At 51.8% G+C, this 26,411-nt stretch overlaps 2 protein-coding genes across 4 annotated transcripts; one reads left to right on the forward strand and one right to left on the reverse strand.

Annotated features, from left to right (window-relative positions):
• Nucleotides 1–2,708: 2,708 nt before the first annotated feature.
• On the forward strand, nucleotides 2,709–12,334 carry ZSCAN22 (zinc finger and SCAN domain containing 22). The gene is given in 6 exon segments (XM_033411820.2): nucleotides 2,709–2,881; nucleotides 6,012–6,244; nucleotides 6,246–6,465; nucleotides 7,774–7,777; nucleotides 10,537–10,595; nucleotides 10,598–12,334. Coding segments are annotated over 6 exon segments (1,626 nt in total). The 5' UTR covers nucleotides 2,709–2,778; the 3' UTR covers nucleotides 11,605–12,334.
• Nucleotides 12,335–14,055: 1,721 nt separating this feature from the next.
• A1BG (alpha-1-B glycoprotein) lies at nucleotides 14,056–26,379 on the reverse strand. Of its 3 annotated transcripts, XM_049703276.1 has the most exons (9): nucleotides 26,161–26,379; nucleotides 20,666–20,746; nucleotides 20,410–20,445; nucleotides 20,046–20,324; nucleotides 19,300–19,572; nucleotides 18,726–19,022; nucleotides 17,814–18,110; nucleotides 16,728–17,015; nucleotides 16,193–16,376 (listed from the first exon to the last, which is right to left on the reverse strand). In XM_049703276.1, exons 1-9 carry the CDS (start codon nucleotides 26,369–26,371, stop codon nucleotides 16,369–16,371), a joined length of 1,770 nt encoding a protein of 589 aa, XP_049559233.1. In that variant the 5' UTR covers nucleotides 26,372–26,379; the 3' UTR covers nucleotides 16,193–16,368. The 3 variants fall into 3 exon arrangements, with proteins under 3 accessions (XP_033267691.1, XP_012393424.2, XP_049559233.1); XM_033411800.2 differs by lacking the exons at nucleotides 20,666–20,746; nucleotides 26,161–26,379 and adding an exon at nucleotides 20,533–20,612 and having other exon boundaries at nucleotides 14,056–16,376; nucleotides 16,735–17,015; XM_012537970.3 differs by lacking the exons at nucleotides 20,666–20,746; nucleotides 26,161–26,379 and adding an exon at nucleotides 20,533–20,612 and having other exon boundaries at nucleotides 14,057–16,376.
• Between the last annotated feature and the right edge of the window lie 32 nt (nucleotides 26,380–26,411).

Here is a 26,411-nt window from a genome sequence, read left to right on the forward strand (position 1 = left end):
TGAAATCAGCTGGGTCCCTCTCCATAGCCTTTGCTTCCAACTGCACTATGCTGTTTCTTATCCAGTGGCTCTCAGCCTTGTCTGCACATTAGAATCATCTGGAAACTTTTAACAGTCTGGATGGGGACTTCCCTGGCAGTCCAGTGGTTAAGACTCCACGCTGCCACTGCAGGGGGCACGGGTTCGATCCCTGATCGCGGAACTAAGATCCTGCATGCCGCATGGTGTGGCAAAAAAAAAAAAAAAAAAGTCTGGATGCCAAGGCCAAACCCAGACCAATGAAATTAGAATCTGTAATAGGCAAAATAATGCCTCCCCCGCCCCCCCAAGTTGTCCAAATCCTAATCCTCAGAACCTGTGAGTATGTTACCTTACATGGCAAAAGGGAATTTGCAGATGGGGAAGGTATCCTGGATTACCAGGTGAGTCCAGCGTAATCACAAGGGTCCTCATAAGTGAAAAAGAGATGCAGGAGGGTCAGTCAGAGAAGGGGATGGAATGATGGCGAGGCAGGTGCACAGAACAAGGCACGAGGGCAGCCTCTAGAAGGTGGAAGAGGCAAGGAAATGGATTTCTCCCTTAGAGCCTCTAGAAGGAACACAAATGCCAACATGGTGACTTTAGCCCAGTGAGATCCATTTTAGGCTTCTGACCTCCAGAAACCTAAGATAAGACATTTTTGTTGTTATGAGCCATTGCATTTGTGGTAATTTGTTCTAGTAGTGATATGAAACTAACACAGCCTCTTTAGACACAAACCAGACCAGTTAGCAGAGCCAACTGCACCCGTGTGTATAATAGGAAGAAGGACATGATGGTTCATCGAAGTGATAAAATAGGAACCAGGAAAATCTGGGGTTCCCTTCACTGGGGGGAGGCAAGTTAGGCTTGGAGGCAGGGAGGTATCAAGGCAAGTGCTGCAAGACGTCGGTGACGTGAAGCTGGGCTTGGTGGAGAGGGCAGGGCTGGAGGGTGGGAAGCAAGAGCTGCCAGAGAGAAAGCCTTTGGCGGTGCAGAAAGGGAGAAAGTCATGGGCAGAGTTGACAATCTGGATGAACCGACTAGGCTCAGTAATCGCCTGGTGTGCAAACGGGGCTCAGTGCAGATGTGGTTTATTGTTACGATTATTGGGGTGGGCATCATGGGGCTGTGCTTTTGACAACAGAAGTGGGACAGCAGAAGGCAGAAGACCACAGAGAAGGCCAAGAAGACCCAAAGAAATGAAGGCCACCAGTGCCACCCGCAGGCCAGAGCCCAGCACTTGATGGGTGAGGTGGGTCTTTGTTGGGCAAAGTGAAGGATTCCTTGGATTAGGGTGCCCATGGTGTGCCTACCAGTGGTCAGGAACTGCAAAGGGACCATTTACATAAAATATCCGGAATAGACAAATCCCCAGAGGCAGGAGGCAGATCGGGGGGTGTCAGGAGGCAGATCGGTGGCTGGGGGCAGGCTGCTAATGGGCATGGGGTTTCTTTTGGGGGTGATAAAAGTGTTCTGGACATAGATAGTGATGGTTGCACAGCCTTGTAAAGATACTAAAAACCACTGAATTGTACACTTTAGGAGGGTGAACTGAAGGTATGTGAATTACAGCTCCAAAAAAATGGTAAAAATTTTTAAAGGGGAAAAAGAAAATGGAAAGAGGGCCAGATAAAGAGGCACTGTGACCACATGGTTGCAGTGGGCCACACACATGACATACATGATGCACACCTTCCCACAGCATCCACACCCCTCACCCTCCTCAACACCTCACCTCCTCACACCCGCCTCACCTCCTCACACACCTCTCACCTCCTCACACACCTCTCACACCTCTCACCTCCTCACACACCCCTCACACCTCTCACCTCCTCACACACCTCTCACCTCCTCACACACCCCTCACACCTCTCACCTCCTCACACACCCCTCACACCTCTCACCTCCTCACACACCTCTCACCTCCTCACACACCCCTCACACCTCTCACCTCCTCACACACCCCTCACACCTCTCACCTCCTCACACACCCCTCACACCTCTCACCCCCTCACACCTCTCACCTCCTCACCTCCTCACACCCCCCCTCACCTCGTCACACACCTCTCACCTCCTCACCTCCTCACACCCCCCTTCACCTCGTCACACACCCCTCACACCTCTCACCTCACACACCCTCACACCTCTCACCTCCTCACACACCCCTCACACCTCTCACCTCCTCACACACCCCTCACACCTCCTCACACCCCCCTCACCTCCTCACACCCCCCTCACCTCCTCACACACCCCTCACACCTCTCAACTCACACCTCTCACCTCCTCACACCTCTCACCTCCTCACACACCCCTCACACCTCTCACCCCCCACGCACCATGCATGGTTCCGCCTCCCGCACACCCTCCAGCCGGATCATCCACACACCGCCACCACTGCCCCACAAAGTCACGGCCGCTGTCCCCACGGCTCACGCACCTGGCCGGACTACAACTCCCGGCGTGCCCCCCGACTGCTGGGTGTGGGCGACGCGGCGCCTTCTGGGAATTGTAGTCCAGGTGGGCGGGCAGTCGCACGAGCCGGGGCGCCTGAGACGCGGCGCGTTCTGGGAGCTGTGGTCCCAGCTGGCGCACGGACTCCTCATTCCAGCGCCGCCGCGTCGCCTGCCGGGAGCGTCCGCCCGCGCACCAGCGGGTGAGGTGGGTCTGGGCGGGGGGTCCACGAGAAACCACGGGAAACCCTGAAGCGGCGAACGCCTGCGGTGGTCTAAGCGAGATGTGTGGGACCGACACGCGCAGATGGAGAGCGAGGGGCTGACCCCGAGCCGCGCGTGGACCGACAGACGGACAGACCGAGTGTGGAACTCTGTTCCAGTGCGGGGCCTGCTGACTGACCAGTTGTGTGAGTGTCTGGTTGTGTTTCTGTGTCTGACTCGTTTTGCTGTGTTTCTGACTGACAAGCTGGGAGCGTGTGGTCGGCTGATAGGATGTCTGACTGACCTGATCAAGTGTGCGACTGACAAAGAAGTTGTGTGAGATTTTGTCGGAGGGTTGTGTGTTGTTGTGCGTGAGAGGGTGTGTCTGTGACTGACTGTGATTTCAGGCGTAACCGAGAGTCTGTGTATGTGACTGGCTGAGACAGTGACTGATGATTATGAATGACTGGCGATGCTGTGAGCTCCTGTGTTTATTGGACTGACTATGAGTGACACTGAGAAAGTTTGGGTGCAGGGGTATATTTTGGGATATGACTGACAGACTATGCCTGAGGTAGGGTGTATGCATGGAACTATGTGATTGACTGGGAATTGTCAGGGGGACTATATTTGGATGATTTGCAGGGAGTTTACCAAGTATGTGACAGAGAATTTGTCTGCAGCTGAAATTATGTGACCTGCAGTCACCCAGCTGGGTTGATGTCCACTAGCACCTTCTGTGGCCTTAAGCCTGGCAGGGACTGTGGAGTCATCAGATTGGGCATCTACTGCATGTCTGCTGTGTGCCAGGCCTGTTGTCAGGTCGGGTACAGGAAGGAGCAAGAAATGAAAGAACTGCTCTCCTAAGTTGGTTGAGCAGCTGTGTACAGCGGACCTCGACCTGATGTGAGGTCAGCACGTTGGGGGTGAGCTGATCATGGTTCACGTCCCTGTGTCTCAGAGACTGTCCTCAGGGATTTTCCAAAACAGCAGTTTCAGGGGTACAAAAGGGAGCTTGGAAACTGTCGCTGTATTTATTGTCAATCCTGCCACCCCTGTACCCACTCCTCTGAACAATGATTCCCTGCCTCAAACTCCGCCTTTCCTGGTCCCTCCGTTTTCTCAGCACCTGTTCACTTGCTATAGGCACTGCGGCTCCAGCATGCCCAGTGTCTCTGGGGAAACAAGGTTAGAACACAGAGCTGGGGGAGAATGACCCGGGGCACTCAGAAGGATACTTAGCCTGCTTTCAGGTGCTGGGACGGCTCTTGGAGAAGATGACAGCTAAAGTGGGGCCTGGAGAACTAGGAGAAATTGCTCAGGTGCAGAGGGGGATTTTAGGACAAGAGAGTAACAGGGACAAAGGAATTCAAGAATTGGGATAATGGCAAAGGCAAGGTTGCAAGAGGCCCAAGTAAGCTTTACAGTGGAGTTAGGGGCTAGAGCACAGCTTTGCCAGAAATCACCAGCTGCCACTGAAAGGTTTCAGGATTGAGGTCTTGTTTTATTCGTGCTCACTTCTCCTTGTGCTCAAGGTCATGGCTTCAGTGCCAACAGTTGTTATCTGTTATTTTGCGTATTAGATCCTAGCAGGTGTAAAGTGATATCTCATTGTGCTTTTTTTTTTTTTGCGGTACGCGGGCCTCTCACTGTTGTGGCCTCTCCCGTTGCGGAGCACAGGCTCCGGACGCGCAGGCTTAGCGGCCATGGCTCACGGGCCCAGCCGCTCCGCGGATCTTCCCAGACCAGGGCACGAACCTGCGTCCCCTGCATCGGCAGGCGGACTCTCAACCACTGCGCCACCAGGGAAGCCCTCTCATTGTGCTTTTGATTTGTAATTCTCTGGTAGCTGATGATGTCGATCATCTTTTCATGTGCTTGTTGACCGTTTGTATATCTTCTTTGGAGAAATATCTAGTCAAATCCTTTGCCCATTCTTTAATTTGGGATTATTTGTCTTTTTATTATGGAGTTGTTCTAGATACAGGTCCCTTATCGGATATATGATTTGCAAATATTTTCTCCCATTCTGTGGGCTGCCTTTTCACTTTTTCTTTTTCTTTCTTTTTTTTTTTTTTTTTGCCTTGTCACACAGCTTGCACGATCTTAGTTCCAACTCCTAACCACTGGACTGACAGGGATTTCCTCTTTTCACCTTCTTGATGGTGTCCTGCAAATCACAAAGGTTTTTAATTTTGATGAAGTCTAGTTTATCTATTTCCTCTTTTGTCATTTACCTAAGATGGCTTTGCATTATTTTTGAGTGTGTGTGGAATACTGACCACAAAACCACACACTGGGTCACAAACCAAGTCTCAAACCAGCAAATATCAAAGGATTAAAATTGACCAAAGCACATTTTCTGAGCACAACAGGGTTAATCTGGAAATCAGTAATAAAAAGACTATCAGAGGGCTTCCCTGGTGGCGCAGTGGTTAAGAGTCTGCCTGCCGATGCAGGGGACACGGGTTCGTGCCCCGGTCCGGGAAGATCCCACATGCCGCGGAGCGGCTAGGCCCGCGAGCCATGGCCGCTGAGCCTGTGCGCCCGGAGCCTGTGCTCCGCAACGGGAGAGGCCACAACAGTGAGAGGCCCAGTTACCGCAAAAAAAAAAAAAAAAAAAAAAGACTATCAGAAAACTCTGAATTGTTTGGAAATGAAGCAGCAGAGTCTAAGTAACCCACGGTTCAGGAAGAAACCAAAAGAGAAATTAGAATATATTTTTAACTAAATGATAATGAAGATGCAAAATCAAACTTGTGGGTATACAGCTAAAGCTATGTTTATAGGGAAATTTATAGCCTGAAATACATGTATTAGAAGAGAAGAAAGGCTGAATGTCAGTTGTCTAAATATTCACCTCAGAATCTACAAAATAATTAGCAAATAAAGTAAGGGAATGCCCCTGTGGCTCCCAGGGGAGTGGGGTGTGTGTGTGAGTTAGAAGACAGACCCACTCTGTGTAGGAGGAGCATAGGTCTGAAGCAGACTGGCCATGGGGTCAGGCTACTGGGGTTTGTAGCTCAGCAACCGCCCTTCCTTTCAGTATCTGGGAAACTTTGAGCAAATCTTTTTCTCCTGTCTGTCTGTCTTTATACCATATAATGAGAGAAAGCTCCCACCTGAGTTTGTTGTGAGTTTTAAACGAGTTACTATATGCAAGCATTTAGAAAGGTGCTCAGCACCAAATGGGCGCTGCCCTGATTATTTTGATCATCTGTGACTCTGTGAGAGTGAGTCACATCTCACAGGCCCCAAGCCCACATCTGCCCTACTCGGCAGCCACAAGGCAGGGCGCCAAGTTCACAGGATAACCAAGTTCTGATCTTCCTGCAGACCCATTTCCAAGGCTCCAGCCATCCCATATCTCACTGGAGGTCTGCTGCCCACTGGCCATCCCCAAGAGCCTTGTGAGCCCGGTGCCCTGGGAACAGGATGACTTTCTCCGAGTGAAGGTCGAGCATGAGGAGGCCAGCTTCTCTCAGGTCCAGGAGTCTAACTTCGGCCACACCTCCCACCCTGAGGCTGCCTGTCTGCGCTTCCGACACTTCTGCTATGAGAAGGCATCCCAACCCACGTGAGGCGCTGGCCCGGCTCTGTGAACTCTGCCGCCAGTGGCTGCGGCCCGAGGTGCGCTCCAAGGAGCAGATGCTGGAGCTGCTGGTGCTGGAGCAGTTCCTGGGCGCGCTGCCCCCCGAGATCCAGACCTGGTTGCGGGCTCAGTGCCCCGAGAGTGGCGAGGAGGCTGTGGTGCTCGTGGAAGACCTGACTCAGGCACTGGACAAGAGAGGTGAGGGGGTGACAGGCAGGTGCCCACGGCACACGGGGCAAAGCCTGGACTGGAATGTTGGGGGTGCAGGTTTGCACTTGGGGGCACTCACCCAAACCCTCACACACTGCGTTAAGCAGGTCTGTTTTGACTGCCAGTGACCAAAAGCCCAGCTCAAACTGACGGAAGCCAAGGAGGGAGGTTTCATGGCTGTGTATCAGGAGTTCAGGTGACGGCATCAGGATTCTCTCGTTCTGCTTTCTTTCTCAGTTGAGTTTCCCTACGTTAGGTTCATCTTTAAGTAGCTTCTGTCCCCAAGGGAGACACAGTTGGCCCAGCAATCTCATGCTTGTGCCTTATCAATGTAGAAAGCTCATGGGGAGAACAGCGAAAGATCCCTGAGCTGAGCTTCACTGAGCTGAGCTTCACTGAGCTGGTCGGGGTCTTGTGCTTGTCTTTGACTGACCAAAGCCCCAGGGACTGATGTGAGCAAGGGAAGTTCCCCAAAGGAAAACCAGGATGCTGCTCTCAGATAAGGGAGCTGGATGCTTGGGGCTGGGGAGGGGGCAGAAACGCCGTGTGTCCCGATGCACCCCCTTGGAGCCCTCCCTATGCTGACCTCCAGCATCTGGGTGAGACAGACCTGCCCCAGGCCAGAGTGGGCACCATTGCTTAGAGACCCACTCAGGTGTCGCAGCTCAGGGAGACCCGATGGGACACCAGGAGGACCCAGCCCCACCTGATGGGAGCGTTTGGTGGGGTGGGTGTACCAGCAACCAGGGCGGAGGTCGTGGGCAGGGAGACCATGGGGTTTGGGCTCAGAAGAATCATCGAGACTTGGTACATCCAACCACTGCTCTGTCGCCTCCTGGCCGTGTGTTTCTTTTGTGCCTCAGTTTCCCTGTCAGTAAAACGGGGATTGTAGTCCTAATACTTACCTCAGTGTCATCGAGAGGTGTGAACAAGGCAGTCTATGCGGCCTGTGAAACGGTGCCTGCACGAATCAGACACGTGGTAACTGGAGCTGTTAGGAAAATTTGTTCTGCTCCCTAAGAAACGAACCTTTCTGAAAGAGCTTGTCAGATGCGCTCCCTTGGCCCCATCAGCTATGCCGAGACACGGACTGGGTAGGAGGGAGGGCGCAGCCCCACCCTTCTGTAGGGTCAAGAGAGTCTTCAGGGAAAATGCAAAATGGCACTGAAACAGCAAGAAAGAACCACACTCCAGGCAGAGGGACTGGTGAGAGGCAGAGGCCCCTTGGGTATGGTATGCACTGGTGCATTCTGGGAAGAGCAGGTGGTGCAGTGTTTCTGGAATAGAGGAAAAAAGGGTGGTCGGGACCCAGCATGTGGCTAGGGAGGTGGAGGAACTTAGGGAACACCTGTGGGTCTAGAGGAGGAGGAGATTCTAGAGCTAAAATCCTGACTTGACCACTAGCTAACTGTGTGACCTTGTACAAGTTACTCAACCTCTCTGAATTAGTCATGTGGTCTTGTACCAATTACTTAAGACCTCCCCTCAGCTGGGCCTCAAGTTTCCTTGCCTGAAACCCAGTTGTCAAAGTGCCCCTTTCTTTTTTTTTTTAAAGCATGGATCATTCTTTTTTTTTTTAATTTAATTAATTTATTTATTTATGGCTGTGTTGGGTCTTCGTTTCTGTGTGAGGGCTTTCTCTAATTGCGGCAAGTGGGGGGCCACTCTTCATCGTGGTGCGCGAGCCTCTGACTATCGCGGCCTCTCTTGTTGCAGAGCACAGGCTCCAGACGCGCAGGCTCAGTAATTGTGGCTCACGGGCCTAGTTGCTCCGCGGCATGTGGGATCTTCTCAGACCAGGGCTCAAACCCGTGTCCCCTACATTGGCAGGTAGATTCTCAACCACTGCACCACCAGGGAAGCCCAAAGTGCCCCTTTCTGAGAGCAGAATGAAGCTGAAACGAGGCAATGGGAGTTACCCATTGCACTTGGAGCCGAGCACAGAACAAGAGCCTAACAGTGGCCAGCAGCCCTGGGAGGCAAGCAGAATAGCATCCCCCTCTTGCAGATGAGAAAACTGCGGCCCAAACAAGGGCAAGACTACCCAACCCTTGGAGCTGGCGAGCGGCAGAGCTGGGGCCCCGTTGTGGACTTAACCAGCCGTTATTCCGGCCACCCCCCCACTTCCTGGAATCTGTCCAGTAAACGATGTGCAGTCAGGCGTCCTAAGGTGCACTGTATACCCGTCAAGGGCAGGTCCGTTCAGGAATGCTTCTACCTCGTACACAAGCCAATCTCCAGCTGCCGCTCAGCCATGCTCTGCCTTCACAGCACATTATAAAGAGCAGGCCTCAGGCTTCCCGGGGGCTCAGGGAGGCCCGGTGGAGGCATCACCCACCCACCCACAGCAGCAGGTGTCTACTTGGGGTTCAAGGTAGAGTCTACTGCATCCTGGATTGATTCCCTCATTCAGCCGGTATTTACTGAGCATCTGCAGATGCATCCAGGTCCAGGTGGCAGGGACAGAGCTCAGGCCTGCCCAAGGGAGCAGGCACATAGGCGCCTGGCGTGCTCGCTCTCTCACTCTCTCCCTCACTCTCTTTCAGATCCATTCAACCTCAGGGTTTTCCTCCTGACACTTGTGACAAAATCAGGAGCCTTAAAGAATGGAGAGTTTGCAGTGGGTGGTTTGAGGAGTGGATGGAAACATGTGATGCAGGTTTTTGTTTTTTCTTAATTGAAGTATAGTTAATTTACAATGTTGTGTTAATTTCTGCTGTACAGCAAAGCGATTCAATTATACACGTGTATACATGCATTTTTATATATATAAATTTATTTGTTTATTTATTTATTTTTGGCTGCATTGGGTCTTCATTGCTACGCGCAGGCTTTCTCTAGTTGTGGAGAGCAGGAGCTACTCTTCGTTGTGGTGCGTGGGCTTCCATTGCGGTGGCTTCTCTTGTTGCGGAGCACAGGCTCTAGGCGCACGGGCTTCAGTAGTTGTGGCACGTGGGCTCAGTAGTTGTGGCTCGCGGGCTCTAAAGCGCAGGCTCAGTAGTTGTGGCACACGGGCTTAGTTGCTCCTCAGTATGTGGGATCTTCCTGGACCAGGGAACAAACCCATGTCCCCTGCATTGGCAGGTGGATTCTTAACCACTGCGCCACCAGGGAAGTCACATACAATCTTTTTAAAACTCTTTTGCATTATGGTTTATCCCAGAATATTGAATATAGTTCCCTGTGTTAATGCAGTAGGACCTTGTTGTTTATCCATTCTATATATAATAGTTTGCATCTGCTAATGCCAAACTCCCAGTGATATCATATGGTATTTGTCATTCTCTTTCTGACTTACTTCACTTAGTATGATAATCTCTAGGTGCATCCATGTTGCTGCAAATGGCATTATTTCGTTCTTTTTTATGGCTGAGTAATATTCCATTATTATTGGTATGGAATACCAGTATATTCAGTATATATAATACCAGATGTGGTATATATGTACCACATCTTCTTTATCCATTCATCTGTTGATGGACATTTAGGTTGCTTCCATGTCTTGTCTATTATGAATACAGCTGCTATGAACATAGGGGTATCTTTTTGAATTATAGTTTTGTCTGGATATATGCCCAGGAGTGGGATTACAGGATCATATGGCAACACTATTTTTAGTTTTTTGAAGAACCTCCACACTGTTTTCCATAGCGGCTGCACCAATTTACATTCCCACCAACAGTATAGGAGGGTTCCCTTTTCTCCACACCCTCTCCAGCATTTCTTATTTGTAGAGTTTTTGATGATGGCCATTCTGACTGGTGTGAGGTGATATCTCATTGTAATTTGGATTTACATTTCTCTAATAATTAGCAATGACAAGCATCTTTTCATGTGCCTATTGGCCGTCTGTGTGTGTGACGCCGGTTTTGATGGTGTGGGAGGACAGCACTGTGCCCTTTTGTCATCCAAGACACCAAATGAGAAACTCTCCTTTGGAAATGGGGCCAAATATCAGGAGTGGCCCACATCTCCCCTTTCAGAGTGAGGCCAGGGCCCACCAGAGAGGGGAGGCCTGGTATGGAAAAAGTGGTGACACTGTGGTTCAGATTGTTGCAGGCTGGTGCTGGGATCTGAGCTCTCAGAGGCGAGCTGTAAGCAGAGCAATTCGGACGAGTCAGGGCCACTGAAACCCTGGTAGGAGAGCTTTCCCCAGGACCCACCTTTGGTGATGCCTGCGAACCTGAGGGCAGCTCAGAGAGGCAGGCCGGACTCTCAGCGAAGATGTGGACAAAGTCTGTCACCCAAGAGATGGATTTCAGGAAAACTTCAGGGCCTCACAAGGGCGCCCTCACAGACCAGCCCGGCTGTGAAGCTGGTGCTTTGGGGGACAGTCCCAACATGTGGCCAGACTTCACCTCCCAAGAGGAGACTCCTTCCAGAGAGAAAGTGGATCCACTGGATGGTTATGGCACAGAGCCTCCAGGCACGTACTTGGGGAGGAAGCCCTCCAAGGGTGGTGAGTATTGGAAGACGTTCCGGAGCCCCTTGGCCCTGGAGGCCCACCGGAAGAGCCATGCTCGGAAGATGCCCCACACCTGCAGTGAGTGTGGGAAAGCCTTCAGCCGGAGTGCACACCTGGCCCAGCACCAGGTGGTCCACACAGGGGCCAAGCCCCATGAATGCAAGGAGTGCGGGACGGCCTTAAGCTGGCTCACCCACCTGACCCAGCACCAGAGGATCCACACCGGGGAGAAGCCCTGTGTGTGCGAGGAGTGCGGCAAGGCCTTCAGCCAGAGCACCCACCTGACCCAGCACCTGCGCATCCGCACAGGATAGAAGCCCTACAGGTGCTACGCCTGTGGCCGAGCCTTCAGCGACTGCTTGGCTCTGATCCAGCACCTGAGGATCCACTCCGGAGAGAAGCCCTATCAGTGTCAGGTTTGTCCAAATGCCTTTGCACAGAGCTCGTCCCTCATCGAGCACCAGAGGGTCCCCACGGGGGAGGAGCCCTACAAGTGCAGCGACTGTGGGAAGGCCTTCAGCCGCACCTCAGCCCTCATGGTTCACTTGCGGATCCACATCACCATCCTGCAGTGCCCGAGGAAGCCTCCCCACAGTGGCTCAGCATCGGAGAGAAACCTGAGTTCTGAAAGAGCTGGGAGGGACGGGGTGGGTGACTGCTGAATCCCCCCAAATGACCAGATGCTAAAGGGCAAACTCTGGGGCTGTCCGGGAACAGCTCTTCATTCTGGGACCCAGATGGAGGCCCCTGATGAACATAAAGCTATTCAGGTCATCTGGCGAAGCTTCCAAAAGGCTCCTGCTGCCCTCCATACCCCACTCAAGCCCATCTCAGAGAGAGGACAGCTGAGCTGAGGATGTGGATTGCTCCTCAGAGCCAAAGCAGTCAGGGTCAAGTTGCTCTCAGGACTCAGTGGTCCCTGGATGCTTGGGGCGGGGAGGCTCCAGCTTCACATTCCCACATGGCATCTCTTCTTGCCTGTTCCTCTCCCACGCAGCCCAGGAGGGACACCTGCCCGTGCCCACCTCTGTGCCTTCACACATGCTGTTTCCCTCCAACTGTTCACGTCTGACTCCAAGGCCAGCTTGTGAGGCTGCCTTTTCCAGACCCTCAGCCTCTATCGCATTTTCTGTGTCCTGAGCGTACGGCTGCCCGCTTGCCCGGCATCCGTTTCTCCCTCCCTTCTCCTTCCACATCCCACCAGTCGTCAGCCCTGTTGGTTTTACTTACAACCACCTCTGCTCCATCTTCTCCACCTTTGTTACCTTATGCGAGCCCACATCACCTGTCACCTGGATTCCAGCAGGGGTCTCCTTCCTGACCCCTTCCTGCTTTCATTACACACACATACACACACCACACACATCCCAGACCACACATCTACACAGACCGCGTACATACACACACCACACACATACACACACCACACACATACACACACCACACACATACCACATACCACACACATCCCAGACCACACACATCCACACACATCCCAGACCACACACATACACACACCACACACATCCCAGACCACACACATACACACACCACACACATCGAAGGCCACACATCTACACACACCACGTACATACACACAGCACACACATAATACACACAGCATACACATACCACACATACACACAGCACACACATCCCAGACCACACACATACACACACCACACACATCCCAGACCACACACATACACATATCACACACATCCCAGACCACACACATACACACACCACACACATCACAGGCCACACACATACACACACCACACACATCACAGACCACACATCTACACACACCATGTACATACACACACCACACACATAATACACACACATACCACACACCACACACATACAGCACACACATACCACACACATCCCAGACCACACACATACACACACCACACACATCCCAGACCACACACATACACATACCACACACATCCCAGACCACACACATACACACACCACACACATCACAGGCCACACACGTACACACACCACACACATCACAGACCACACATCTACACACACCACACACATCACAGGCCACACACATACACACACCACACACATCACAGACCACACATCTACACACACCACGTACATACACACACCACACACATACACACACCACACACATAACACATACCACACACATCACAGACCACACACATACACCACACACATACACACACCACACACATACACACACCACACACATAACGTACATACACACACCACACACATACATACACCACACACATAACACACACCACACACATCCAAGACCACACACATACACACACCACACACATCCCAGACCACACACATACACACACCACACACACATCACACACACCACACACACACACACACACACACACACCATTGTTTTCTTTTCCACACCAGCTTCCAGCAGGCTCTTTCCACAGCCCGGATCTGATTGTATCTCTCCATGTGGGAAGCTCTCCACTGCATCACCTTCTACAGCAAAGCTTCCTGAATGGGTTACAAGTTTGCCAAGATATAAGCTGCTTTGGGTGCCAAGCTGTCTCTCCAGTTACCTTCCTATGTGTGTAGGAATACTGTCATTTTTCTGTGTGTGCAGTGAAGATGGTTTCAAAGTCCTGCCCTGTGGGATAAACCTCAGATCCGTCATCTGCTGTTCACGGTCATCCATGACTGGCCCCCAGCCTTTGTCTCCCGTGGCCACACCTCCCACACACCAGCCACACGGAACAACGTGCGGTTCCTGAAGAAGCCACCCTTTTTCCCGCGAATGTGCCTTTGTGCCTGTGCCTGGAACCCACCTCTCTTCTCCCCTCCAAGATGTTTCCGGTATCCCTCCCCAGCCACCTCAGACAGACTTCAGCTTGCCCCCTCTGCTTCCAGAGTGCCTCCCCCTTACTCCTCTTAAGCCTCCTACCATATTATATGTACTCCTTACAGAGCTTGGAAACTGTGTTTCCCAAGGACACTGTGAGCTTCCAAGAGCAGGGGCCCAGTGCAGCCAAAAATAAATAAATAAATAAAATGAATTTAAAAAATGAATTAAAAAAAAAAGAAAGCAAAGTAAAGACATCCTCAAGTGAAGCAAAACTAAGACAATCTGTTGCAAGCAGGCCTGTACTAAAAGAAATGCTACAGGGACTTTAGATTGCTTACATTTGATCTTTAAGATATGTATGATGGTGGAAAGTAAAATTTATGACATTTTCTGGTAGGGTTTTCAGTGTATGTTAACGTGGTATATATGACAACTGCAGCATAAAGAGAGGGGGGTATCAAAATTCATTCAGTGACATATTTTAGATTTGTACATTTTACTGTATATAAATTATATCTCAAAGAAAACCATTAGTGTACAAGATTTTTTTAAAAATTTAAAGAGGAAAAAAAATAAAAATAAATAAATAAATAAATAAAAATAAAAGTTTAAAGAGGGGAGGATAAAGAGACCTATATAGTGATAAAGTTTCTAAATCCTACTTTAAGTGGTAAAATATTAATTCTAAGTTGACTGTGAAGAGTTAAGTATGCATACTGTAATCCTTAGTGAAATCCCTAAAAAAGACTATACAAAGAGATGATCAAAAACTCAGTAGATGAATTAAAATGGAACCTAAGAAAAAATAACCCAAAAGAGGGCAGGAAAGGGGAAACAGATGGATAACAGAAGGAACAAACAGAAAAGAAAAAGGTGGACCAAAACCCAAGCATATCCATTGTTACATGTAAATAGTCTAAACATACCAATTAAAAGGAATTTTTAAAAAAATAAAATAAAAAACCTACTTTAAATATAATGATATAGGTAAGCTTAAGGTAAATGAGTGGGGAAAGGTATATAATGTGAAAACTCCATCAAAGAATGCTGCAGTGACTATGTTAATATAAAACCAAGTAGACTTCAGAACAAGGAAAATTACCAGGAATAAAGAGAGAAATTACATAGTAATAAAGGGCCAATTCACCAAGAACACAAAACAATTCCAAATATGTATGCATCTAACAACAAAGCCTTAAAATACAGGAAACAAAAACTGGTAGAGCTGAAAGAAAATAACAGGCAAATTCACAATTATACTTGGAGACTTCAACACCCCTCTCTCTAGAATCAGCAGAACAAGAAGACAGAAAATCAATAAGGATACAAAAGAACTGAACAACATATCAACCAACTGGATGTAATGGATGAACTGCCAATAGTCGATCTTTTTTTTATCCACAAAGAAGTAATTTCCCATGATTTAAAGTAACACAAACCTATTTTTAAGCCTAACATTAGGCTGTTACTAATGTTTAACCCCAAAAGTCAATGACCTAAGTTTCCACCTGAAGAAAAGGAAAAAGAAGAAATTAATTCAGAAGTAAGTAGAAGGAAGGGACTAGTAATGATACAAGAAGAGATTCACAAAGTAGAAAAGAGACAATACAAAAATGAGCAAAGCCAAAATGTAGTAAGTTCTTTGAAAAGATTAATGCAGTTGATGAGCTCCTAGCTAAACTGACAGAGAGAGAGGGAGAAGGGACACCACATCAGTCATGAAAGAGGTGACATCACTACAGACCCTGCAGGCACTAAAAGAATGAAGGAGTGTTATGAGCAACTCCATGCCAGTAAATCAGACCTCTCAGAAGAAATAGGCAAATTCCTTGAAAAAACCCAGTTTATCAAGTATTAGTTGATAATGCCAGCCTAATACACAACTGCTGTATGCCAACATCTCGAGGGCCAAGCTCCAGGCAGGAGCTGGGCAATAGTCCAGGAGGGCGTCGGGTGGGGCAAAGGGGCCTCAGAATCGAGGGACAGTGGGGAAGGACAGGACTCCCACTCCTCCCACAGCTCCAAGTTCTGATGTGGGAGACCTGGCCTCTGGTTGGAGACACAGTCTGGCACCACCACATGGTGGCCACTCAGACTGGGAAGACAGAACTACACAATGCAGCCTCTGAACTGCCTCCCAGTTCAGTCAAGTTCTGTTTGGAGCCTCAAGCTGCCCACCCACACCTGCTGGCGACTGGGCAGAGGTGACTGGGGAGTAGCTTAACAGAAGAAGGCAGAAGAAGGCAGTCTTGAAAGTGGGGGCCCAGAAGCACCCCTACCCTCGGCACCCCTACCCTCAGGATCCAACGCGGAGACCATCCACCTTCAAGACCCAGGATCCCAGCCCACTTCCCTCAGCTCTGGGACTCCAGTCCCCCTGCATCAGGGCTGCCATTGGCCAAAGACACATTTTTAAAGTCTGTCTTCACGTTTATTGTTTCCTGGCATGGTTGAGGAAGAGCCATCCCTGCCCTCTCCCCCCAGGGGAAGTCCAGCTTCCAGCTGCAGGAAGAGGGATCAGAGCCAGACTGGAGAGAGGACTTCCCAAGGATACCATCAGCAGCCTGGGTCTGCAGCCGAATCAGCTTCCTAGACAAATTTGACAGAAGAGAAATGCTAGGGAAAGGAGGCTCCCTGGTGAGTCAGAGCAGACCTCACTGAGACCCCCCAGGAAGGAAGTGGCTTGGTCAGCTGCCAGCTAAGACCCCACCACCACACACACACACCTGGGCCTCCCTACAGGTGCTCCAGCTGGCCAGGCCACTCTCTGCTTTAGGGCCTTTGCCTATGTGGTTCCCTGCCTGCAATTCCCCCCAACGCACCCAGCAGACTAGGCCAGTGTTAGTGCTGGGAGGAGGTGCGGGAAAGGGCACCCGTGTAGGAGGGTAGAATCCGGGCAAAGGCCGGGAGCCCCGATGCGCCCACGGAACCGAGCTCCACCTGCCACCTGGAGCTCCACCGGGTCGCTGAGCTGGGACAGCAGGGAGTGGGCCCAGTGGGAGCGGTAGCCGCAGCTGTAGTTGCCGGCGTGTTGGGGCCCCACGTAGGTCAGCACGAGGTCCGCGGAGGGGTGGGTGGTCCAGGCCACCGCCGAGGGCTCCTCTTCGCCGGCCCGTAGCAGCAGGAAGGAGACGTCGGGCACGTGGCCCTCGCAGCGTAGGACAGCATCGCGGCCCGGAGTCATGGCCCCCGTCCACAGGGGCCGGAGCTGCGGCTTGGGCAGGGGTCCTGGGAGAGCAGCGGGTCGGTCAAGTGAAGCCCCTTGCCCCAGGCAGCAGCGGCCCAGCCCCGCTCCGCTGCCAGCCCCCTTCTCCAGCCAAGGTTGCTGGCCTCACACCGTGGTCACTGCGCTGTAACCGTAGTGTCTCCCTGTACACGTCCCCGCACCCCCCAGACCCGGGCCTTCTCTGAGACTCCCTGGGGTCCCCAGCGAACGGCACTCAGGGCTTCAAGACAGGTGAGGAGAAGGAAGACAGGAGCCAGGGGAACGGGTTCCCGCAGAGGGCACAGCGCAGTCAGTGGTCTGGTGGTGGACCCTGTGCAGGGAGCTCTGCCTGACCTCCGACCCCAGGAGATCCGGATGAGGAAATCAGAGGAACACACAGACCCCAGGGCCGACGGGGGCTCGGGGAGAATTACAGCTCAGCCCTCCGCCGTGGGCGCCTGGGAGCAGGCAGAGGTGGGGTCATAATCTGACCACAGCAGACAGGCCTGTCGCACAGGGAACCTAAGGCGTGAGCCAGTGCAAAGCCGTTAGCACTCTGAACCCTAAGTTCCGGGTCCTCTCTCCACGACCTCCACCAAAGCGCTACACGTAGCCCCGGTGCTCACGTCGGTTGGAAACAGGCCAAAAGGCTGGGCGTCCCAGGGCCCTGGCGGCCGACCTCGCGCTCCCCTAAGGAGCCGCCGACTCTGCGGGCAGGACCGAGGCCCAGAGCGCTTCCCTTCGGCGTCCTGGGACAGGCGGGCACCCTCGTTTTGCGCACGGGCAGAAGGAGGCTCCGGACCAATGTGCCCGCCGCTCACCGTCCACGCGCAGCTCCACGGGCGCGCTGGGCGCGGAGCCCGCGAAGGGCGGCGCCGTGTCTGTGTAGACGCAGCTGTAGTTGGCCGAGTCGACCGCCGAGACGTCGCGCAGCTCAAAGTGGGCCTCCGTCCCCGCGGGGCTCAAGAGACCGTGCACCCGGCGCTGGCCCGCGCCCTCGCGCACCAGGGAGAAGCGCACGCCGGCGCGGGGGGCCCGGCACCGCAGCTGCACCAGCGTCCCCGGCTCGGGACTCAGAGTCGCGGGCTCGGCCGACAGCTCCGGCGCCGGGAGCGTCCCTGCGGGGAGGACGCGGCAAGGCTGACGCCCAACGCCGCATCTTTCCGCCGGAAAGAGTTCGCCCCGCTCCCTCTGCTCCCTCCCGGGAGGCCCGCCTGCACCGCCCTGCGTAAAACCGCACCATCCGCCCGACGTCCCGGCCCTCGTCCTCCTTGGACGCTCACGCACGCTCCTACACTGTTCCTAACTAATTTGTGTGCCCACAAAAATAGACGGGTGTGGGGTCGTGTTTTCTTGGAGGAGCATCCGCGCCCGCCTCCCCCGCCGGCGTCCACTCCTGGGGTTTACGCCCCTGGTCCTTGGCGGGTCCTGCAGCCCCAAACTGGCCACCCTCAACAGAGAGGCCTCGGCGCCCACCCGGACCCCGGAGGCTGGGGGCCCCCGTGCATGTAGCGCCTGCATGGCCAGACTTGCGCGTGGACCCAATTATTCTTCGCGGGGCCACGAGGCTGGGCTCATTTTTCTGTCCTCAGCTGGGGAAACTGAGGCCGGGCAGATGAGTCGGGATTGAGCCCTGGCAGTTACCGGGACCCTTCCCTGGGTCTCTCCTCCCGCTGCCCCGAGGGCAGAGCGCCCCCGTCCTCCCTCCCCGCTGCCACATCCCCCAGGCTCACCATCGCTCAGCACCAGCTCGGCGGGCGCGCTGTCCAAGGACCAGAGCGCTAGCTCCTCTGGCAGCCGGTAGCGGCACGTGTAGACACCGCCGTCTCCTGGGGCCAGCGTGTTCAGCTGGAAGAAGAGGCGGTCTGGGCTGGTACTGGCCATGGGTACCTGCAGCACGTCCTCGCCCCGCCGCAGCTGGAAGTGCACCCCGCTCAGGGGCGCCACGCAGGTGAGAGTCGCGCTCGAGCCGGGGCGTAGGAGCCCGGCAAACCCGCCATTCAGAGTCAGCGTGGGTGGCGGCGGCGTGGCTGCAAGGCAGGGACAGTCACTGGGGCGGCCAGAGTCCCAACCACCCCCGCTGTGGGAGCGTTCCTTGGAGCCCAGCCTCCAGACCTCTTGCCCCGGGAACAGCCTTCCTTGTGGCAAATTCCCACGCCACTATCAAGGCGGGGCAACTGCGTGGCCACTGTTTCCCAGACCCAGTTCTGGACAGGGGTATTCAGGGCCGGGGGTCAGGGTAAAAGCTACTCTGTCTCCAGGAGCCTTCTCCCCCAGGAAGCCCTCTGGGATGGTCCACCCACTCACCCAGCTCCTCTATGGTCACAGTGGCACTGGGCTCCGAGGGGGCGCCTGATGCGTGGGTCCGGTAGCTGCAGCTGTAGATGCCAGCCCGGTGGACTGGGAAGGTGGCCTGCCTGTCCTTTGGGGCCTCAGCCACCTCCAGAAACTTGTCATCACCTTCCCGCCTCAGCAGGAAGGTCACACCGCGAAGTCCCCCGAGGCACAGCAGTCTCGTGTTCAGGCCCGGTGTGATCCAGGGCACGGGTTTGGTTGAGAGCAAGGGTGGGGGCAGGGGCTCTGCGGCGGGGGCGGGGGGTGGGGTGCAGGGGTCATGGGTGGTTCTGCCTGACTTGGAAGATACAGGGCCCCAGCCGGACCTGGACCTCCACACTCATGGAAATGTGAGGGAGCCAGGAGATGGAAGGCATTGGCGGGGGTGGAGGGGTGGAGGGGTGGCGGGACAGGCCGAGACAGGGACAGGGGACTACAAGAGGAAGACGCGTTCAGGGCCCAACTGTGGCCAGGCCTGCCCTAACCGCTTCCTGAGGATTCAGTCATTTATTCCTCACAGCCTTCCAGGGTTGGTACAAACATCACCCTCATTTTACCAATGGGGAAACTGAGGCTCAGAGATGTTATCTGACTTACCCAAGGCCACCAGCCAGTCGGAGAGGGGGCCGGAAGAGAACAGGGAGAGTGAGGAGTGGAGGAAGGGAGGCCTCTCCAGCAGCCTCTCTTCCTGCCTCGAGGCCCGTGAGCCCTCCACTCACCTGCTCCAGTCACCTCCACGAGGTTGCTCAGGCTGCTCCTCCTACTGTCCATGCTGTAGTGGCAGCGGTAGAGGCCCCGGGTGTCACCGGTCACTGCTCCCAGCGGGAATCTGTACTCGGTGGCAGGTGAATCCAGGTGCACCAGTCCCTGGGCCACTCCATCCTTGAAGAGCTGGAACTCCAGGGTCCACAAGGGGCTCTGGCATGTCAGCGTCACGTTGGCCCAGGGTTCCAGCAGCGATTCGGCCTCTGCCCACAGGGTTGGCCTTGGGTCGAAGTCTGTGTGGGGATGGGTGTCAGATCTGGGGGCCCAGGCAGGGGTTCACCCCACAGTGCCCACCATGCCCAGGCCCGGCCCACTCACATTGGGCCTCCTCGGTCACTGGGTTCAGGGCGAGACCTGCAGAGACGCACCACCTGTGAGGCCCCATGGCTGTTCATTCCCGCCCCTTATCTGGCCCCAGGGACCCCAGGCAGGATGCCTCACCCCAGAGCAGCAGGAGGGCCACCCGTGCGGACATGGTCAGCCTCACTGCAGCCACAGGAGTGTCTGCCGGGTGATAAGGCCCAGCCAGGGCGGCCGGGAGGGTGGGGTGGGGGGGAGGGTGCGGGGCACTGACCTCGCAGCTCATTCGTATTTCCAGGAAAGCGGGGCTCCAGGGGGTCGGGACAAAGGGCAGATGTGGCCTCAGGAGTCTCAGCTATAGCAACAATCAATAACTGCAGAATGAATAAACTAAATTAATAATAAAGAGTAAAGATAACAAAATAAATGATATAATAACAGCAAAGAATAACAAATGAAGAAAATTAATAATAAATAGTAAATGGAAAAATAATAAGAACATTTTTTAAATAAAAATAAAATTGTGAATTTCCTGCTGGTCCAGTGGTTAGGACTCCACTGCAGGGGGCAAGGGTTCGATCCCTGGTCAGGGAACTAAGACCCTACATGCCAGGCAGTGTGGCAAAAGAAAAAAAAGAGAGAGAGAAAAGGAATACATTAAAATAAAATAAATACTAAACCAAGTAATGTAATAAATAATAACAAATACATTTAAATAATAGTACGGAATCATAGTTAGCAAACAAAATTACCAATAAGTAATAAAATGATTAAAGTGAAAATAATTAATTAATGATGAGAGAAAGGATAAAACACTAAGTATTAAAAACAGATAATGCAATAAATGACAACGAATTAATAAAAGTAATAAAATAATGTTAGAAATAGTATAATAAATAAGAAATACATTAAAGTAATAAACGAATATTTAAATTGATGGTTTGTTTATAAGTAAAATAATTGATAATAAAATAAAAATAAGTAATAAAATTATGAGGCACCTACTGTTGTGGTTCACAGCATTCTGCGCATGGACTTGGGCAGTAGGTGGTGTTACTATCAGTTCCATGTTAGGCGTGAAGGAAATGAGGCAGGTGGGGGCCTGTCCTTCTGGCACATTCCCCTCTGCAAGGCCTCTCATCTCCTCCCCCCAACAGCTGAGCAGTACTGGGATCCCCACTCACCCTGGGGCAGGTGAAGGCAGTGGGCAGGGCCCAGGGCAACCCCAAGCCCCACGTGGGCCCACCCGACATGCAGTATTGGAGGTGTGCCGGCCAAGGTGGGATTCGCCTGTGTCTGGATTTTCTACACTTTGCATCATGCAGGCCTCCTGCAGGCGCATCCTGGCTCTTGCCTGGAGCTGTGGTTCCTTCTCCCTCGCTGGTTAATTCCGCAATGTGTGACCCACCATGAATTTGGAGACACATTTGCACCCAGGCCATTCAGTTCAGACCTGTGCTTCCACCCTGGTCCTGTCCCTGTGCTCAGGTTGTGGACAGTTTTCAGAGCTGCCTTTGTCATTTATTGCATTATCCATTTTTAATCGGCAGGCGGACTCCCAACCACAGCGCCACCAGGGAAGCCCTTTGCTTATTTTTTAATTTTTGGCTGTGTTGGGTCTTCATTGCTACGTGTGGGCCCTCTCTAGTTGCGGTGAGTGGGAGCTACTCTCTGTTGCAGTTCACGGGCTTCTCATTGCAGTGGCTTCGCTTGTTGCAGAGCACAGGCTCTTAAGTGCGTGGGCTTCAGTATTTGTGGCACCTGGGCTCAGTAGTTGTGGCTCACGGGCTTTAGAGCGCAGACTCAGTAGTTGTGGCCCAAGGGCTTAGTTGCTCCACGGCATGTGGGATCCTCTCAGACCAGGGCTCAAACCTGTGTCACCTGCATTGGCAGGCGGATTCCTAACCACTGCGCCACCAGGGAAGCCCTGTGTTACTTTAAATCATGGGAAATTACTTCTTTGTGGATAAAAAAATCGACTATTGGCAAGTTCATCCATTACATCCAGTTGGTTGATGATGTTGTTCAGTTCTTTTGTAACCTTACTGATTTTCTGTCTTCTTGTTTTGTTGATTCTAGAGAGAGGGGTGTTGAAGTCTCCAAGTATTATTGTGAATTTGTCTATTATTTTCTTTCAGCTCTATCAGTTTTTGTTTCCTGTATTTTAAGGCTTTGTTGTTAGATGCATACATATTTGGAATTATGTCTTCTTGGTGAATTGGCCCTCTATCACTGTGTAATTTCTCTCTTTATTCCCGATAATTTTCCTTGTTCTGAAGTCTACTTGGTTTGATATTAATATAGTCACTGCAGCATTCTTTGACGGAGTTTTCATATTATATACCTTTTCCCACTCTTTTATTTAAGCTTACCTATATTATATTTAAGGGCGGTTTCTTATTTTCTTTTTAAAATATTCATTCTGGCAAATTCTTTTAATTGGTATATTTAGACCATTTACATGTAACAATGGATATGCTTGGGTTTTGGTCCACCTTTTTCTTTTCTGTTTGTTCTTTCTCTTGTCCGTCTGTTTCCCCTTTCCTACCTTCTTTTGGGTTATTTCTTTCTCGGGTTCCATTTCAGTTCAGCTACTGAGCTTTTGATCATCTCTTTTTATAGTCTTTTTTTAGGGGTTTATCCAGGGATTACAGTATTCATAACTCTTCACAGTGTACTTAATATTTTACCACTTAAAGTGGATGTAGAAACTTTAGCACTATATAAGCCTCTTTACCCTCTGCTCTTCAAATTTTTTTTTAATTTGGTACTCTAATGGTTTTCTTTGAGATATTTATATACAGTAAAATGTTCAAATGTCAAATATATCACTGAATGAATTTTGATACCCTCCTCTCTTTATGCTGTAGTTGTCATTTATACCACATTAAAACCCTGTGGTATAAATGACATTTCATTGTCAAGGAAACTCTGCCAGACAATGTTATAAATTTTTCTTTCAACAATCATACATATATTAAAGATCGAACATATGCAATCTGTTACTCTTCCTTCATTCCCAAGGTTCAAATTTTCCTTCTGCTATCATTTCCCTTCTGACAAATGCTAAACTCCCTATTTAGCATTGCTTTTAGAACAGGTGTGCTTGCAACAAATTGTCTTAGTTTTGCTTCATTTGAGGATGTCTTTATTTTGTTTTCATTCTTTTTTTTGAAATATATTTTTTATTTACTTATTTGGTTGCACTGGGTCTTAGTTGCAGCACGCAGCCTCCTTAGTTGCAACACGTGGGCTCCTTAGTGGTGGCATGCCAACTCTTAGTTGCAGCATGCATGTGGGATCTAGTTCCCTGACCAGGGATCTAAACCGGTGCCCTGCATTGGGAGCGCAGAGTCTTAACCACTGCGCCACCAGGGTAGTCCCTATTTTGCTTTCTTTCTTGAAGTGTATTTTCATTGTATATTAAATTTGGACTGACAGTTCTTTTCTTCAGCACTTTTTTCCCCCCCTTCGGTACGCGGACCTCTCACTGTTGTGGCCTCTCCCGTTGCGGAGCAACAGGCTCCGGACGCGCAGGCCCAGCGGCCATGGCTCACGCGCCCAGCCGCTCCGCGGCATGTGGGATCTTCCCGGACCGGGGCACGAACCCATGTCCCCTGCATCGGCAGGCGGACTCTCAACCACTGCGCCACCAGGGAAGCCCTCTTCAACACTTTAAAAATGTTGTTTCCCTGCCTTCTGGCCTTCATGATATCTGATAAGAAATCTATGGTCTTTTGTATCAATCTTTATGTGAGGCATAGTTTTTCTCAAGCTGCTTTCAAAAAATTTAAATTTTAGTTTTCAGCTTTGCTTATGATGTGTCTGGGCATGGACTTCTTTATGATTATGCTGTTTTGGGTTCACTGAGCCTCCTCATGCCCCCTACATCCACAAGGGTTCTCCCCAGCAGGAAGCTAGAGAGAGAGGGGTTTTGACTGGGCTCACAGCCCTCCTTGCCCATATGGACTGTCTGGTGCTTGATGAAGTTGGACCACCAGCAGAAGCTTTTCCACATGCTTCTCACTGTGTCGTAACCAGCCTTCAAGACAGCTGCTAATGACCCTCATCTCCTAGCTTCCACACCCTTGCTTGCATATTCTTCTCTGCATTGAATCAGGGATGGTCTGTGGCACGAATATTATATGGCATGAGTGACAGTGAGCGACCTGGACTCAACTCACTCGCTCTGGGGAAAGTCAACTGCTGTGTCATTGGGACACTCAAGCAGACTTGCACAGCGGTCCGCATAGAGAGGGACCACCTGCCAACCACACTAGCAGCCAGCCATGTTTGACATAGTGGCTGCTCTGTTGTCAGGGGCCCTGGTGAGTGAGTGGGGGTGAGTGTTGCCCTTGCCAACCCACAATGTATGGTGGAAGTGGGGGGTTAGTTTTAGTGTTTTCAGTCGGTAGGGCATTAGCATTGTCACTGCAGTGGAGCTGAGCCCACCTGGTCACATTCCTAGGCTCTCTCCAGAAAGACTCCCCTTGTGTTCAGGCTTGATGGAAACTGTTATTACACTTGCATATCAACCGGGTTTCTCTTTGGTTTGAATGTTTTTAGGTCTATCAAGACGACTGATGGGTGTGCATCATACATGACACACTGACCACACTGGGAGTTTGCCTCCCTCATCAGCCCCCTCGTGTCCACCAAGGATTGAGTTCTCAACAACAGAACTCTTCAGAATAAATGTCCTGGTTGTCTGTAAAAGGTTGAGCTGTCCTTGGCGATACCACTTTAGCTGGGTTTCTCCTCAGGATGAATTGTGTGGATGGTAAAAAGAAAAAACCCAAGTTCCACTTTTGCCTGAGGTGCTCCACTAGCTGCAGGGGTGGGGAGACTTCCAAGTCTCCTGAATGGCCTCTTCCGCTTGCCCCACCGCACTGCTCTCTGGAATGAGCTCTCAGGTGTGCCATGTGGGTGGCAACTGCAGCCTTCCTCACATTCTTGCACTACCCAGGGTATCTGTCCAGCACGACTTTGCTGGTGTTTAGTAAGTATACAAGGAAGTGTAAACATGCCCCTAAAATGCTGAGAATAGAACGGCAGGGGCATGTGTTTTCATTTCTGCTGGACTTGCAAAGAGACCAGCTTTGCGAATTTTAGCCTCTACTCCAGGGTGGAATGTGATGTGGCCAGGATAGCTGCAACTTGGGAGAAACCTCTGGAAAGAGTACTGGGTGACTGGCTTGCCGCAGAGCAGGGGAACTCAAGCCCTCGGGAGGTGAGTCCTGAATTAAGCAAGACACAATAAAGGGCTGTATGGTGTCCTGCAAGCCAGGCCTGGGAATGGAGAGCCAACAGCTTCCTTACCCCAGGGGACCCACACATCCTCCTCTTCCCAGGCGACAGGATTTCGGGACAGGAGACAGAAAGTGAAGGGTGATTCACCAGGGCTTTGCTGCAGGGTCCACGCCACATTCAGGGAACCCCTTTGGAAGCATGGAGGCCCAGACGGTGAGGGACTCGGTGCTGAGCCCACCTCTGCCCTCCCTCCAGGAGGCTCTGGCTGGGCCCCCCGCCCGTGGCCTCTCTGGGCACCCTGATATGGTTGAGAGTCTTCCCTGCCCCCCACCCTCAGTTAAGGTGAGGATCAAAAGGGGTGATTAAGGGCAGAGTGCCCAGCACGGTGCCCGGCCTGTAATGAGTGTGTGCAAATGTTGGCTTCTGGAGTGGAGAGTCCTTGGAGTTTCACTTTGGAAAGAGTGTGGAGGATGGGGTGGGGAATAAATTAGAATCATATACAAACATAACCATATATACAGCTAGGAAAGAAACATGCTGCTCCAGGTCTCGGCTGGACTCCACCTAAGTGGTGGCCTCGGGCAGGTGTAGCCACACCTTCAAGTCTCCCTCCTTGATTGCGCCCACGCCGCAGGGGCTTCTGGGAGACGTAGTCCGTCCTGGCGTCCGGACAGGAGGGGACGAGCGCTCGGGGTGGGAAGGACCACCTGGCTTTGATGTAACGTGACATCCCCACCTGCCAATCACAGACCAGCCCAAAGTTGCCAGGG

This window comes from Orcinus orca, chromosome 20 (assembly GCF_937001465.1).
Source record: "Orcinus orca chromosome 20, mOrcOrc1.1, whole genome shotgun sequence".
Taxonomy (NCBI): Eukaryota; Metazoa; Chordata; class Mammalia; order Artiodactyla; family Delphinidae; genus Orcinus; species Orcinus orca.

Coding starts and splice junctions, on each gene's coding strand:
- A1BG (XM_049703276.1), bottom strand. CDS start 26,371: ATGTCACGTTACATCAAAGCCAGGTGGTCCTTCCCACCCCGAGCGCTC. Junction 20,325..20,409: donor AGTGACCGAGGAGGCCCAAT/GTGAGTGGGCCG, acceptor ATCCCCACACAG/ACTTCGACCCAAGGCCAACC. Junction 19,023..19,299: donor TGTGACCATAGAGGAGCTGG/GTGAGTGGGTGG, acceptor CCTGCCTTGCAG/CCACGCCGCCGCCACCCACG.